Consider the following 14,851-nt stretch of genomic DNA (forward strand, 5'->3'; position numbering starts at 1 on the left):
TATCTATCAAGCTACAGGCAGAATTCACAGATATTAAATAACACTTTAAGCTTTCTTTAAAAGTTAGTGGCAAATTCAGAAATAGAAGCTAGCTCTTCCTGTTTTAATCAACTCTCCATGTTTCTGGTATTATGATGTTGCAAAATTAGATAAACCCTCTGATTCCACTGAAAATAACAGATGGGTTTAGGGCAGAACAGACCAGTGTCAATCACAAACACAAGGCACTTGATCTACTAGTAGGTTTTATTTTACAAATTCCTTGTAATAAAAAGAATGTTAGCTCAAGAGGTAACTTTAAGACATTTATATCTTAGCTGTTTTAGATACCTCACAATCTGACTTTTAAAAGATGCCCAAAGTGATGACTTAGGTCAAAGTAACATTTAAAGTATCAAGCTATAGTATCTAAGATGATATCTAGATTTTAAATATCTAAGAGACATAAATATTTTCGAGAAAAATTAGATAAAAGTACCCCTTAGGTGTAAAGTTAGAACTAAGAAAAAGATGAAAACAAAAATGCTAATAATGAATGTCAGAGACCCTTAACATGCATAATAACAAAGCCAATTTACTTGGAATATCTAAGCTTTACTGAAAAAAACTAGTATTTTATAATTTTGTCTTATTTTTATTTATAATTCCTCTTGAGCATTATAATACATACAATACCATCCACCATTTCTTTGAGTGTCCAGCCAGGATTGATCGGTTAAGAATCTCATCATTTGGTGTATTTGTAAACTTGATCCTTATAATTTGTATTTCTTTGCTGACTAGTACATAATTGCTGACTGGGCAATTTGTTAGATCTTAGATCAAAGATCAAATTCCTTGCTATCTCCACCACTATTCAGATAATTTTTATATGAGATCTGAGGATCCTTGGTTTGTCCTTAGCGATGCATGAGGAGCTACGAATTTTGGAAATCTTAGAACCAAAAGATTCTATTACAATTGAAACATATATAATTAAGCCTGAGGGAAAAATTCTAGAGATGAAAGTTCAGGACTTCAAGAATATTGGGCAAGAACATTTGTGTTGAGTCCACAAATTTTGGAAGGAAAGGAGAAGACAATGAGATGAAGAAATAGATGATAAATGCACATTAAATATATACTAAGTGGGATTGCAGAGAGATGAGGAAGAAATTATAAAAGAAAAAGGAGCTCAAAACATTTATTCAGATGAAAATTTCTGATAGCTGGTTGAAAAGAAATGGACATTTTCTAGTTTTATAATATGTATGTTGATGGTAGAGTTCTTCAGTGTAATCACAATGCTTGTAAACACTGGACATCATGTGTAGATTGTTACCTGTTAGATTCAAAAATCTCTTGCTGATTTCAATTTCTGAACAGCATTTTCCAGCTAAAACCCCAAATTGAAATCAGGGTAAATTATGTGAATTCATTGTGGTAATTTATAATTAAAACTCGAATTAAGAAAACTATCTTTGACATTAAGATCATAAACTAGATTGTGCTAAAGCAAAGGGAATTAAATTCAGGAAAATCAGTAATAGGAAAGCTAAAGCAACAGGGATCTGACACATTGAGACTTGAGAGGGCTGAGGTTGAGTGAGCTGTTGCCACTCCATACCATCACCAAATAAACTAGCAGCTAATCAAGAAAAATTCTTCCCTTGATTTCCTCCTAGTTGTGGTTAAAGTTGGCTGCTAAAAAACATGTGACATGAATCATGAAAAATGATTTTATATCAAGGAAAAATTATACTGCTAGCTATGGACCGAATGTTTGTGACTTCCCCAAATGCATATGCTGAAGCTTTAACCCCAAATTTGATAATATTTGCAGATGGGGCTTTGGAGGTAGTAATAAGGGTTAGGTGAGGTTATGATGGTGGTGTTTGTCCAACAAGAATAGGCCCACATAAGAAGAGGCTCAAGAGGGGCTCTGGCTCTGTCTCTCTCTGTCTCTCTCTCTCTCTCCAAACTCCTCTTTCTCTATACATGTGCAAGGAGGTAACAGTAAGATGTTATCACCTACAAGCAAAGAGAAGAGGCATCAGAATGAAACCAACCTGGCTGGCACATTGACCTCAGGCTTCCAGGCTCAAAACTGTGAGAAACATAGTAAATGTCCGTTGTTTAAGTCACCCAGTAATGTAATTCTGTTATGGTAGCCTGAGCAGACTAAAAAGTAACCTGTAATTCACTTAGGTCAAACCTGAAAGTCTTAAGAGGCTATCCGTGGTCACAGATTAAGAATTATGTAATTTAGGTGCTCTTCTGCAGAAATAACATGCCCAGAGAAATCCCTCTATGTTACTCGGATGATAGCGGTTGTTGGATTCAGAATACAGTTGTATCTATTTCTACTAACGCTTGCTGAGACCCCAATAAAGAGATTTCAACACATGACTCTTACTGCCATGATTACTTGCTGTTCTGAGTCAATAAATTGCTGGCAGGCAAACTTTGGAAAGCAACTAGGGCGGCAACTCATGAGGGACACAGAAGGTGGTTTTAGCATACCTTCTCTTGGTTCTTATCATTCTTCTCATAAGGGCCACCTCCACCTCCTCCTCCATCACCTCCTCCACCTCCTCCATCTCCACCTCCTCCTTCTTCTCCTCCACCATCTCCAGCTCCACTAACTGAAGGGCCCCCAAATCCACAGGAGGAACTTCCAGACACTCCTTTGAACTGGAAAGTCCCCTGACTTGGTCTCTTTTCCATAGCCTCATTTTCCTTGTTTTCACTCTTTTTTCTGTTCTTTTCTACACAGGGCACCACACCCAGTTGAAGCAAGCATTCCACAATGTTTAGTGCCACATCGCAGATTCGAGAGCTGATGTCATGGTTGAGGACAAGATAAACAGCCTTCAGAACCACCTGGGAAAGACAAAGATAAGCACACAATGATTAAGTCACTTGCACTTCATTTTCCTAAATAGTTTTCGTTATTCCATTTAATACTTTTCCTTAGCCTACCCTATGCCCCTTGGTTTTGAATAATTCAATTTTTAGATTTTCCTACATAAGTTGTATTGGGGACCTTGTGTGTGTGCTTAATAAAAATGAAAAAATTACTCTGAATTAGAAAATGTGTGCTTGTATGATCTCATTTAAGTTCTCCAATGCTCACCATGAAAGACATTTAATGGGGATACTGAAGCATAGTGAGTTAACAGGAGAGGGATTTTTTGTCCAAATGAAAACTTGTTCAACTGATTTTTTAAAAATCAAAGTGCTTTAATCTTCTGCTTTTACTTTTCATTAATAATAAGGAATAGTGATTTCCTTAAGCTTATAATAGAACATTTGCTCATTCATGTCTATGTCATTCTTACACTTAAATTTTAAATAGAAAATATTAGCATGTTTAAATTATGTCCCTTAGCAATTTTAATGCTTTAAATTATATGCTGAGCTAGGTTCCCTAATGTGTAACAAAAAGTTTTGTGAGATATAATTGTAAAACTTAAAAACCTTTTCATTTACTAATAAGTATATTCAAGACAAGCATTATTGAGAATGTAAGCATAAATCTTTTAAGGACTTTGACTCATTTTATTTCCAGCTGCACAGGAACTTTGTAGTCCTGTGATTTATATAATAAAAGAAAATAAAAGTTTTTTACTTTTTTGTTCTAGAGAAAAATGACCTAGCAAACACTTACATATATATGTACATTTATATATATATATATATATATATATTTGGGATTCACTAATTTTTCGTTATAAAAATACTCTAAGATAATATCAAATCTAATAGGACACTTGAAGAAAGAGAAGGTTCATCTATGACAATTGATACATTTGCAGCATTTCTATATGAGTATTGCTTTTTAATTTTACAATTCAACATTTCTAAGAATCTATGTGCTCACTTGTTCAACATGACAGAAATCAGGCTAAAGAGTCAATATATTTCTAGGTTTGGTAGGAAAGAATCTTGCCCCTTACAGAAAGATCAAGCATGCCATTCTTGTGGACAAAGTTACTGGTCCCATCAATGTGTTCTGTGTCCTCCAAGTAGCTGTAGTTTATGCAGGAGTCTGTAAGGCTTCGAGGAAGGTTTGCACATGCCAGGGGTTCATGTGGCATCTCTGGGATGGGCACCTGGTTGCAGAGCTTCCTCATGTGCTCACTGAAGAAGTCTGCGTAGCCTACATTGAATGATGCCAATGTGGTGTTGAAGGTTGCAACCGTTATCGTGGAGATCTGGGATCGCACTAACAAAACGAAAGCAATGTCTTAGTTTTGTCCACATCAATCCGCAACATCAGTTCAACAGTTAAGCTAGTATTAACAGTCAGAGCTGTAGCTTTTGTACATGTTTGATTCATAGTCTCAAAACTATTTCAGCTTCCCTGAAATTGCCAAAGCTGTTAAAGCCATGTAATCTGATAAATAATTATAGAAATGTATGGATTCCAATTGGCTTCTTAAGGCTAGCATTTAACTTTTGTCTAACACTGACTTAGTTTGGTTGATCATAATAGGTGGATTTGACCCACTGATAGGTGACAGACAATACTTACATAAACTAGATTAGTTGAAGTATTTCATGTATGTTTTTTTAAAAAGACTTATTTTATTTATTTGAAAGGCAGAGTTACAGAGAGGAGAGAGGAGAGAGAGAAAGAAAGAGAGAGGGAGAGAGGGAGAAGGAGAGAGAGAGAGAGAGAGAGAGAGAATATCTTATATTTGCTGATTCATTCCCCAAATGGCTGCAATGGCCAGGGCATTGCCAGTCCAAATCCAGGATCTAGGTCCCCTCCCTATGTTTATGACAGTTGAAATATGTGTTTTTATATAGTGAATTAAGAAACAACAGAGTGGAAAAAATTTATTCTCATTTAGTATACAGTAAGGGAATATAAATTCATAGTACTAACTAATGTCATTGAATACTTGAAATATTCAGGGAGAAGGAGGTTAAGGTTATACATAATAATAAGAAAAATAATTCATTATTCAAGAACAAATGTAGATTAAGAATTTGTCGTTGGTTCCACCCAGAGACATATGTTTGCTCCATATAAAGTAAATAAGGCATTTCTCTGAAATAGACACTGTGGCCTTGGAAGTCAGTGACCTTCCTCCTGCTGAAGGTGCCCATGCCTTTCAGAGGGATATATTAGAGCATCAAAGCACTCCATGTAGCTGCTTCCGAGGTCTCAGCTAGCCCTGTGGAACTATGACTTCCTGAAGACAAGTATGAACAGCTTGTCCTTGTTCTCTCTGAAAGGTGTGGTGGTCTTTATCTGGTGTCAAATAACTCCTGATGCTAAGAAGACGCTAAGAATGGCTCACAAGTAAATTACCAAGCAATATCATGCAAGATACATGTTTTCAAAAAACTTAAGAAAGTGGATAACAACGAAAGTGGAACATGGTGTAAGAACAGGAAAGAGAAATAGGAACACAGGTGCGAGTTCCTGCCCACCTTCTTTGACGGTGTTTTCTCCGTGGCTGTTGGAGTGGTCTGGCAGGTCACTCACCAGCGTATGATGGGAGTGGGAGTGCCTGGCACTCAGGCTCTCCATCTCCGTGGCTGCATCTGAACTGCCCCGCCGGGTCAATTTCCCTGTGATGAACAAGACCAACACAAGAGGGCTGTAATACCTGAAAGGGTCTCTGCCCAGGTTTTGTCTTTCCAAAGGACACGCAGTGAGAGTGAGCGAATATTAGGAAGAGCAGGAAGCGCAGCCAAAATAGCAAGAATTAAATTTGCCTTGGGAATAGTCAGGGGGCAGGATGATTGATGAAGTTGCCTGTGATAAGGTCAGCCCCAGTCTAACTCAACTGTCAGAAGCCATCTGCCGTGGGCCTCCCAGCTGTCAACTTTTGATTTCAAGCTGGTCTGCTGGATATGCCTTCAATAAAGGGGAAATGTTTCATTTTCTTTGCTTGCTTTTCCCTTTTTTAAAAAATGAACTCAATAAAAGTTTGTCTTTAGATTCAAAATGAAAGGCAATTCCCAGTACCCTCTGATGCCGTTTCAGCATCTAGAATGATCTAAGAAACAGGGCCATTACCTAATTATACAGCATTCTTGCAGAGTCAGCTACATTCTCTGCGTTTCTTTGTGAACACACAGCATTGTTTTGGTGCTGGGGAGCCTGAGTCTGGGCCCAAATTTCTTGTCTAAACTGTTTAAGAAAAATTCAAATTTGCCCAGGAGCTCTAGATCCAAATTCCTGAACAGTTCCCTTGAGGTCTGCCCTATTTTGAAAGATCTTTGTGTTCACCTAAAATGGTGGTTTGCCAGCCTCCTTTTTCAATGCCTCTCCTGTCTTCTCCAAGTCCAGAGAAGCTGCCAAAGGAGAAGGTGCTGCGAGTGGGAGACACATCCAGGTGGTCCTCGTGAAGCAGGAATGGCACTCCCATTCTTCGTGGCCTCCTCTTCCCCGTGTGGTGGAATGGAATAGAGCCTTTCCTCTCCCGGTCTTCTTTGCGGCTCTTGAACTACAACAATGAGAGGAGGAGGATTAGCCACTGGAAAGGCTACAGTTTGCTTCCCAAGAGGCTCCTTGATCCACTATAGAACACAGAAAATATTCAGGGAAGACAAGACCCAGAGAGTCATTCAATATCATCCAACAGAAATAGGAGATTTTCCCCTATGTGCTAAAGGAACAAAAGAAATGAAGCTAAAGTCACACATGTCATGAATCTTTCAATTAGGACTGATCAGGGTGGTGGTCCTTTAGGTGTGGATTGGCAACATCAGCATCACTTGGGAACTTGGGAGAAATGCAATTTCTCAGGTTCAACCCCAGACATCCTGCATCAGAAACTTAGAAAGTGAGGCCCAACAATGTGGGCTTTAACAAGCCTGTTGGTGGTTTTGATGCACAATTAAATTTGAGAACCACTGGACCAGAGAAAGGGATTCCTGAGTAAATAATTGGATGAGCCTTTTTGCTGTCCCATTTTTCAAAACTGACATCCATTGTCTTGTCAGCCAACTTCAAATCTGTGCTACTGTTCATGGGGGGAAGCCACAGAAGACAGAGAGCACTCATTGGTACAAATCCATCATTCCTGCCAGGCAAAGGAATCCAAGATCAAATGAAATAGGAGTTTAACACTGCAACTGAGAAGCTTTCAAAAAAAATGCCACTACCTGGGCTTAGCCTTTGGGAACTCAGATTTAATTGATTTGGAATTAGGCAGGGGCACTTATATTTTTAAAAACTCCTCAACTTTTTCAGGTACAAAAGTGTCAAAAATGTCTTTTCCCCCTCAAATAGCAATGTTTTTGGGGAAATGAAAGCCATTGCTGATGGTGCATTATTAATGAAGACAGGGCTGTTTACTTTAACAATACTCTAAGCTCATACGTAAGTTAATATGTTCTGTGGTTCTACATTGACACATTAAATTAATAATTTTGAAAAAGAGAAAACCACTGTTTATTTTCAGTTTACACATGTTATTTTCTACGTGGTTAGTACCATGTACTTAAAAAAAAAAATGAAGTGTGGGGCGGGTGTTGTGGTGCAGTGTGTTAAGCCACCGCTTGGGATGCCAGCATGCTGTATGGGAGTATGGCTTTGAACTCTGGCTATTCTGCTTCTGATCCCGTTTTCTGGTAATGCTGAGAGGCAGCAGCAGAAGGCTCAAGTCCCTGCCATTTGTGTAAGACTAGGATGGAGTTCCAGGCTCCTGGCTTTGACTTGGCCCTGGCTGTTGAGAGCTTTTGAGGAGTGAGCCAGAAGATGGATGATCTGTTTGTGTGTATGTGCACGTAGGGGTGTGTGTGTGTGTGTGTGTGATTCTTTCAAATAGATGAAAATAAATAAACATAAAAATAGGAGACAGAGTGTAGTGGTGGTTTTACAAGTGCATGAACTATTTAACTAGAAGGCTCACTTTTGAATTTAAGTTTAATGTTGGACAAATTGTGTAACATTTTTAAAGGTCAATTTATTATCTGCAAAACAGGAAGAATAAGGATCTCACTGGATCAAATAATATGATATAAATTTTATATAAAGTACTTGAAAAATTAGTTGAACCACACGAATATAAGTTACCATTATCGCTACAACAACCATCTCTATACCACAGGCTGCAAACGCTTTACAAACATTGCAAGGTTGGAGCGTCATAACAAACTAGTGGAAAATTTAGGCTAGAAAGCAAACTCATGCACACAGCGTGACCTGCGCCCTTTTGCTGTAAGCCAGTGCCATCACTAGGATCTGACTTTTGTTTCAAGTTCCTTTCCCACCCCACCTCACGCCAATGCACTGCATGATCAAAGCACTTCCTGTTCCATACTGACTTTTCTGAATTGCCCAAATATCAGACAGCATAAGCAGCTCCACTCACCTTCTTAAAAATGTTCATGCCCAGGTCTGAAGAAAGATCTGGGACGGCAGACCTACGCAAATTGGTTAGTGAAACCTTGGAAAAGGCCTCAGGGCTTAGAGATTTTTCCTCTTCATTACATTTCATGGTGAGATCCTTAAAATACAAAAGGCAGACAATGAGCAATACTTTTTACAGAAATGTCACATTTTTAATAGGGCTATGCCTATTGTTTTAATATCTACACAGTGTTTAACTTGAATTCTGCTGCTGTATTAATTGTAATTTCTGTCTGGCATTTTCACCAGTAAGGTCATGAACCTCCAAGTCCAGAATATCAGGAACATAGGGAGGTGATGGATTTGTTTAATTAAAAGCAATAGTTTTCTGTTTAACTATACATCAAAAGAGATATTTACTTTGGACAGAGTATATACTAATAAGAGTATGTTTCTTTTTCTTCACACTGATATTATTCATGTTTATTTTTAGAATATTAAAAAAATTTCTGACCCACACAATTAACATTTAAGTGAACTCAAACAACTGGAACAAACTGTAAGTCACATTTTTCATGTTATGATACGGGTAATCATATAAAATGTCACAATTCTCTCTTACCTAATACTAAGTTCCCACTATTCTGGGTAAACAAAGGCTTACACTAAATTAGCATGCACAGGAGGTGCACTTCTTTTGAATGGTTGGTTAAATGTTAAAGAGAAGCAAAATGATTCAGCAGTGAAAGATCGGTGGGTAAAGAAAGGAGCAACAGCTAATCTACCAACTATAGCAACAGTGCTGAGTAAATAACAGCTGGATGCAGAAAAGGGAGACGCTGTTATGACCAGGTTGGTTCCAATGACAGCGGACCATTTCTCTTACTTGAGTTTTGTGGGTGTTCACCAGTGAGGGTGCAGCTGCCACCATTGAGCTACTCCTGGGTCTGGGCAGGAGAGGAATATCTGGCTCTGGAGGCTTTTCTGGCTTCTCTTCCAACATGTGTCGCAGCCTTTGTAGATAGTACATCAGAGACCACTGAGTGCCCTCCTCAGACCAGTGGGGCTGAAGCAGGCAGCGAAGAACAGCAACGTCGAAGTAGGTGGCGTAGCGGGACCTTTGGCATGGAGGTATCACGAGAGACACCCTGTTCCCAGGGCCAGAAAGAAGGTGATTACCCGGGCAGTCAAGCTTCCCAAGGCAGCACAACATGGCCTGGTGCCCTGTTTTTCTCACTCACTCACTTATTCACTTACTAATCTGTTGTCTGGTTTACTCTAATATCCTCCTCACTGACCTCACTCATTCCACGTTTTCTACACTTTTTCGAAGGGGAGAAATGGAGAGAATTTTGAAGGATGGGGAGGAGTTAGCCAAGCAAAGTTGAAATCGGAACAGGAGAGTGGATTAGCATTTCAATTTAATGGAACAATGCCTGCACAGATATGGATTTTAAAAATCATAGGTTTGGGAGGGAGTCATAAGTAAACAGAGTAGTTAATGAGTAATTTGGGTGGTAGATAATGATGAAAATCAGAAATAGATGAGGTTTACATCATGATGTTTCTTTTGTATGAAGCTATCGTTTTTCACTTTTACTGACAGAAATGGGAATGATCACTGTCTTGCCTATTTCATGCAGCTATTTAAATTTCCACTGTGAAAACACCAAGTGAAAGAACTAAGGAAAATTCAAAAAGCTAAACAAAGTTTTATGATGAGTAAAAAGAAATAATTTGGAAAATTCTGAAGTTATATAACCAAGTATATAGCAAAATTCATTTTTATTTGTATGTATCTCATAAATACAGCATTAGGAACACAGTAATTCTTCCCACAGTACCCGCTCTTCCACACACTCCCTCCCCCTTCCTCCTCCCTCTCCTGTTTTGTCCAAGAAAGAAAAAGAAACAGAAAGAAAGAAAGAAAGAAAGAAAAAGAATGGAATTAAAAAAAAAAAAACTGGCCGGCGTCGCGGCTCACTAGGCTAATCCTCCGCCTTGCGGCGCCGGCACACCGGGTTCTAGTCCCGGTTGGGGCGCCGGATTCTGTCCCGGTTGCCCCTCTTCCAGGCCAGCTCTCTGTTGTGGTCCGGGAGTGCAGTGGAGGATGGCCCAAGTCCTTGGGCCCTGCACCCCATGGGAGACTAGGAAAAGCACCTGGCTCCTGCCTTCGGATCAGCGCAGTGCACCGGCCGCAGTGCACCGGCCGCAGTGCACCGGCCGCAGTGCACCGGCCGCGGCAGCCATTGGAGGGTGAACCAACAGCAAAAAGGAAGACCTTTCTCTCTGTCTCTCTCTCTCTCACTGTCCACTCTGCCTGTCAAAAAAATAATAATAATAATAACTCTTGGAGACAGAATTAGTGCACAGTGACTCTTATTGTTTATTTAACAAGTAACACTCTTTTTTTTTTTTTTTTTTTTTGACAGGCAGAGTGGACAGTGAGAGAGAGAGAGAGAGACAGAGAGAAAGGTCTTCCTTTGCCGTTGGTTCACCCTCCAATGGCCGCCGCGGCCGGCGCGCTGCGGCCGGCGCACCGCGCTGATCCGATGGCAGGAGCCAGGAGCCAGGTGCTTTTCCTGGTCTCCCATGGGGTGCAGGACCCAAGCACTTGGGCCATCCTCCACTGCACTCCCTGGCCACAGCAGAGGGCTGGCCTGGAAGAGGGGCAACCGGGACAGAATCCGGCGCCCCGACCGGGACTAGAACCCGGTGTGCCGGCGCCGCTAGGCGGAGGATTAGCCTAGTGAGCCGCGGCGCTGGCCAAGTAACACTCTTATGTATGACATCAGTGATCACCCAAGGCTCTTGACATGAGCTGCCTTGGCTATGGAAACCTTTTGAATTCACTGGCTCAAGGAGACCATAAGCAAAGTGGAAATTCTCTCCTCTCTTCAGAGAAAATAATCCTTTTTTGGTGGCCATTTTTTTCCTTTTTTTCATAGAAAACTTTCATTTAATAAATATAAATTTTGAAAGTACAACTTTTGGATTATAGTGGTTCTTACTCCATAACCACTCTCTCACCCACAAACCATCCCATATTCTACTCCCTCTCCCATCCCATTCTTCACCAAGATTGATTTTTTTACTGTTTTTATATACAGAGGATCAACTCTATACTAAGTAAAGATTTCAACAGTTTGCACCCACACAGACACACAAAATATAAAGTACTGTTTGAAGACTAGTTTTATCACTAATTCTCATAGTATTACACATTAAGGAAAGAGGTCCTACATGGGGAGTAAGTGCACAGTGACTCCTGTTGTTGATTTAACAACTGACACTGACACTCTTATTTATGATGTCAGTAATCACCCAAGGCTATTGTCATGAGCTGTCAAGGCTGTGGAAGCCTCTTGAGTTCACAAACTCCGACCTTATTTAGACAAGGCCATAGTCAAAGTGGAAGTTCTTTCTCCCCTTCAAAGAAAGGTACCTCCTTCTTTGATGGCCCCTTCTTTTGGTGGCCATTTCTTTACACTGGGTTCTCACCCACAGGGGTTCTTTATGTAGGACCTTTTTTTCCCCAGAGTGTCTTGGTTTTCCATGCGTGGAATGCTCAGGTTCTGTGATTTTATTATTCAATGTAAACACTTGATGTATTCAACATTTAGTATCCAAGTGAATTGTACTACAGAATTTTTTTTTTTTTTTTTTTTTGACAGGCAGAGTTAGACAGTGAGAGAGAGACACAGAGAAAGGTCTTCCTTTTCCACTGGTTCACCCCTCCCCCAAATGGCTGCTACGGCCGGAGCTATGCCGATCCGAAGCCAGGAGCCAAGAGCTTCCTCCCAGTCTCCCATGCAGGTGCAGGGCCCAAGCACTTGGGTCATCCTCCACTGCCTTCCCGGGCCACAGCAGAGAGCTGGACTGGAAGAGGAGCAACCAGGACAGAATCCGGCACCCCAACCGGGACTAGAACCCAGGGTGCCGACACCACAGGCAGAGGATTAGCCAAGTGAGCTGTGGTGCCGGCCACTACAAAATATTTTTAAGAAATTACTCAACATAATACAACCTCTTAGATGTCTTAGGTGCAATGTGCTGAATGAATGTTGTGACTCTTCAAATTCATATGCTGAAATATTAATTCTCATGCAAAGTGGGAATCTTTAAGGTAGTTAAGTCATAAAGGTAGAGTCCTCAAGAATGCAATTAATGCCCTTATAGAAAGGACCCAGAAATCACTCTTGCTATTTTTCTGCCATGTGAGAATATGACAAGAAAACAAAGTCTGCAATCTGGGAGAGGACCCTCACTAGAACCCAACTGTGCTGGGACACACAGTCTCCAGAACTGTGAGAAATAAGCTTCTGTTGAATATAAGCCACCAAGCTATGGTATTTTTTATATCAGCCCAAAGGAACTAAGAAATTAGCAGATATGAAGGTTGGTTGAACTTCTTCATTGTGAGAAACATGGTTTCATAAGAAAGATAGACAATAAGGACAAAACTCAGAAATTCTGGAATGGAAGATGTATTACTCTAACTCCTAAGCACAATATGCTTCTGAATTAGACAATGCAAAAGAGAAATTTTTGTATCTTGCTACCAATTAGCAAATGGCACTATCCACAGATGAAGAACACTAGCAGAAAGAAAAAAAATGCAAACACTGAGAGTGAGAAGAACTCATAAATATATATATATATATATTTATTTATTTCAACATTATGACCGATTAGTGGTTCAGGAAAATTAATTCAATTAAACATAGTTTCTATGAACTTCTTTTTTTTTTTTTTTTTTGACAGGCAGAGTGGACAGTGAGAGAGAGACAGAGAGAAAGGTCTTCCTTTGCCGTTGGTTCACCCTCCAATGGCCGCCGCGGCCGGTGCACCGCGCTGATCCGATGGCAGGAGCCAGGAACCAGGTGCTTTTCCTGGTCTCCCATGGGGTGCAGGGCCCAAGCACTTGGGCCATCCTCCACTGCACTCCCTGGCCACAGCAGAGAGCTGGCCAGGAAGAGAGGCAACCGGGACAGAATCCGGCGCCCCAACCGGGACTAGAACCCGGTGTGCCGGCGCCGCAAGGCGGAGGATTAGCCTAGTGAGCCGCGGCGCTGGCCCTTCTATGAACTTCTTAACTAGAATAAAAACTATCAGAATGAAACAAATGGAATAAGGATTTGTGCATTTGGTAAAACTTTTGTCTCATGTCACATGTTTGTCATGTCATTAGTAAAATATATTTCTTACTGTGAGTTGCAGTAAAAAGCTCAAAAATACAAACCCAGGTCATGTTTGGTGCCCTATAAACCATTTTCATAGACTTTCTACTCTTCTGTCAAAACATATATCATACTTTGCTATTTCTACTCTCTTATTATTGTCTGTTGTGTTGGAGGGCAACTGCCCATGTACATCCTGGATTTCAATTCCAATGCTTTATTATAGTCTAGTACTTTTGAATATTTTAATTTACAAGCAGGAGAAAATGTAAGTTAGATTTCAACCACATATGGTGCTGTAGTACTAATTATTTAACTGAGGTGACAGCTGATACTGGGAGACATTTTTTACAATGTCCTAGGTTCCCACAAAGAGTATGCCAGAGTTTGTCCTTTCTCCAAAGAGATAGAATAATCTTTGGCTATCAGCTGCATGGCAGCTTCAGGTTATTCTTCCAAACATTTCCCATCAGTTCAGCAGAAGATTCCATAGCCACCCACATTTCTCATCAGGGACATGCAATCCCTTCCTACTAGACTTACTGTTTTTTTCTTCATTCCCCTACCCTGCTGCTCCATCATTCTTAGAATCAAATGCAATTTCTTTTCAGTAGCCAGCAAGGCCTGCATAATCTGCCTTTGCCAACCATTCCAACCTCATTTGCTGTTATGGTTGTTTGGTGTGCCAGTTACCAACATACAGCCTCTGAGGTCCATATTCATCATTTTTTGGTAAATAATATCTATTTTAATATCTTCTCAAATTGTCCAGTATGCTATTTGTTTTCTCCCGAAACCCTAACCAATTATACTTCTATAATCAGCTTGAGGGGAAGTAACAACTTTGATTCTCATTTCTACCCATTTCCTAATAAACTTTCACAGTTCTTTCCTTCCCCTCCTCCACCCATTGCTCCTTAAAGAAGGATGACCCAGCCCATTCCTCCCAGCTTATCATTTATACCTAAGATAATAGACTTTTTTTTTCAGTGTTGTATTCTTGGATTTATAAAGAAAAGACAAAGTATGAGGTTGGCTGGCTACCAGCTGGGTAATTTTAGGTCCTCAAGCCTTTGTGACAATTATTTGACTCCCTGTAACAGCCCTTGAAGACTTTTTTTTTTTGACTAGGCTGCTGTAATTAAGGCATCTATCAGTGTTCAACAGAATTGTCTCCCTCCCCCATTGGACTAACTGTAGTTATCTTTACCCTTACTTTCTGCCAGAAACCTTAGAATCTCCAAATATTTGTAGTCAGTAAATTAGATAAGAACATTTTATAAATTATTTCTAATCCATAGAGCAGTGTTCCTTATGAAATGTGAGTGGATGATTTCCATGTGAACTCCAAAGAGGATAGGAAATGGGGGAGGTT

The 14,851-nt window shown here is 40.1% G+C and overlaps 1 protein-coding gene across 12 annotated transcripts in view; it reads right to left on the reverse strand.

The window, feature by feature from the left end:
- The window catches only part of UNC80 (unc-80 homolog, NALCN channel complex subunit), a 245,541-nt gene that overhangs the window by 182,466 nt on the left and 48,224 nt on the right, over nt 1-14,851 (reverse strand). For all 12 annotated transcript variants that reach the window (XM_008259087.4, XM_008259090.4, XM_008259085.4 and 9 more), the window contains exons 8-13: nt 9,183-9,444; nt 8,319-8,453; nt 6,230-6,446; nt 5,425-5,565; nt 3,939-4,207; nt 2,503-2,862 (exon numbers count right to left, since the gene is read on the reverse strand). In XM_008259087.4, the coding sequence (XP_008257309.2) occupies nt 2,503-2,862; nt 3,939-4,207; nt 5,425-5,565; nt 6,230-6,446; nt 8,319-8,453; nt 9,183-9,444 (1,384 nt within the window). The remainder of the gene's footprint in view (nt 1-2,502; nt 2,863-3,938; nt 4,208-5,424; nt 5,566-6,229; nt 6,447-8,318; nt 8,454-9,182; nt 9,445-14,851) is intronic.

Source organism: Oryctolagus cuniculus, chromosome 3 (genome assembly GCF_964237555.1).
Source record: "Oryctolagus cuniculus chromosome 3, mOryCun1.1, whole genome shotgun sequence".
Taxonomy (NCBI): Eukaryota; Metazoa; Chordata; class Mammalia; order Lagomorpha; family Leporidae; genus Oryctolagus; species Oryctolagus cuniculus.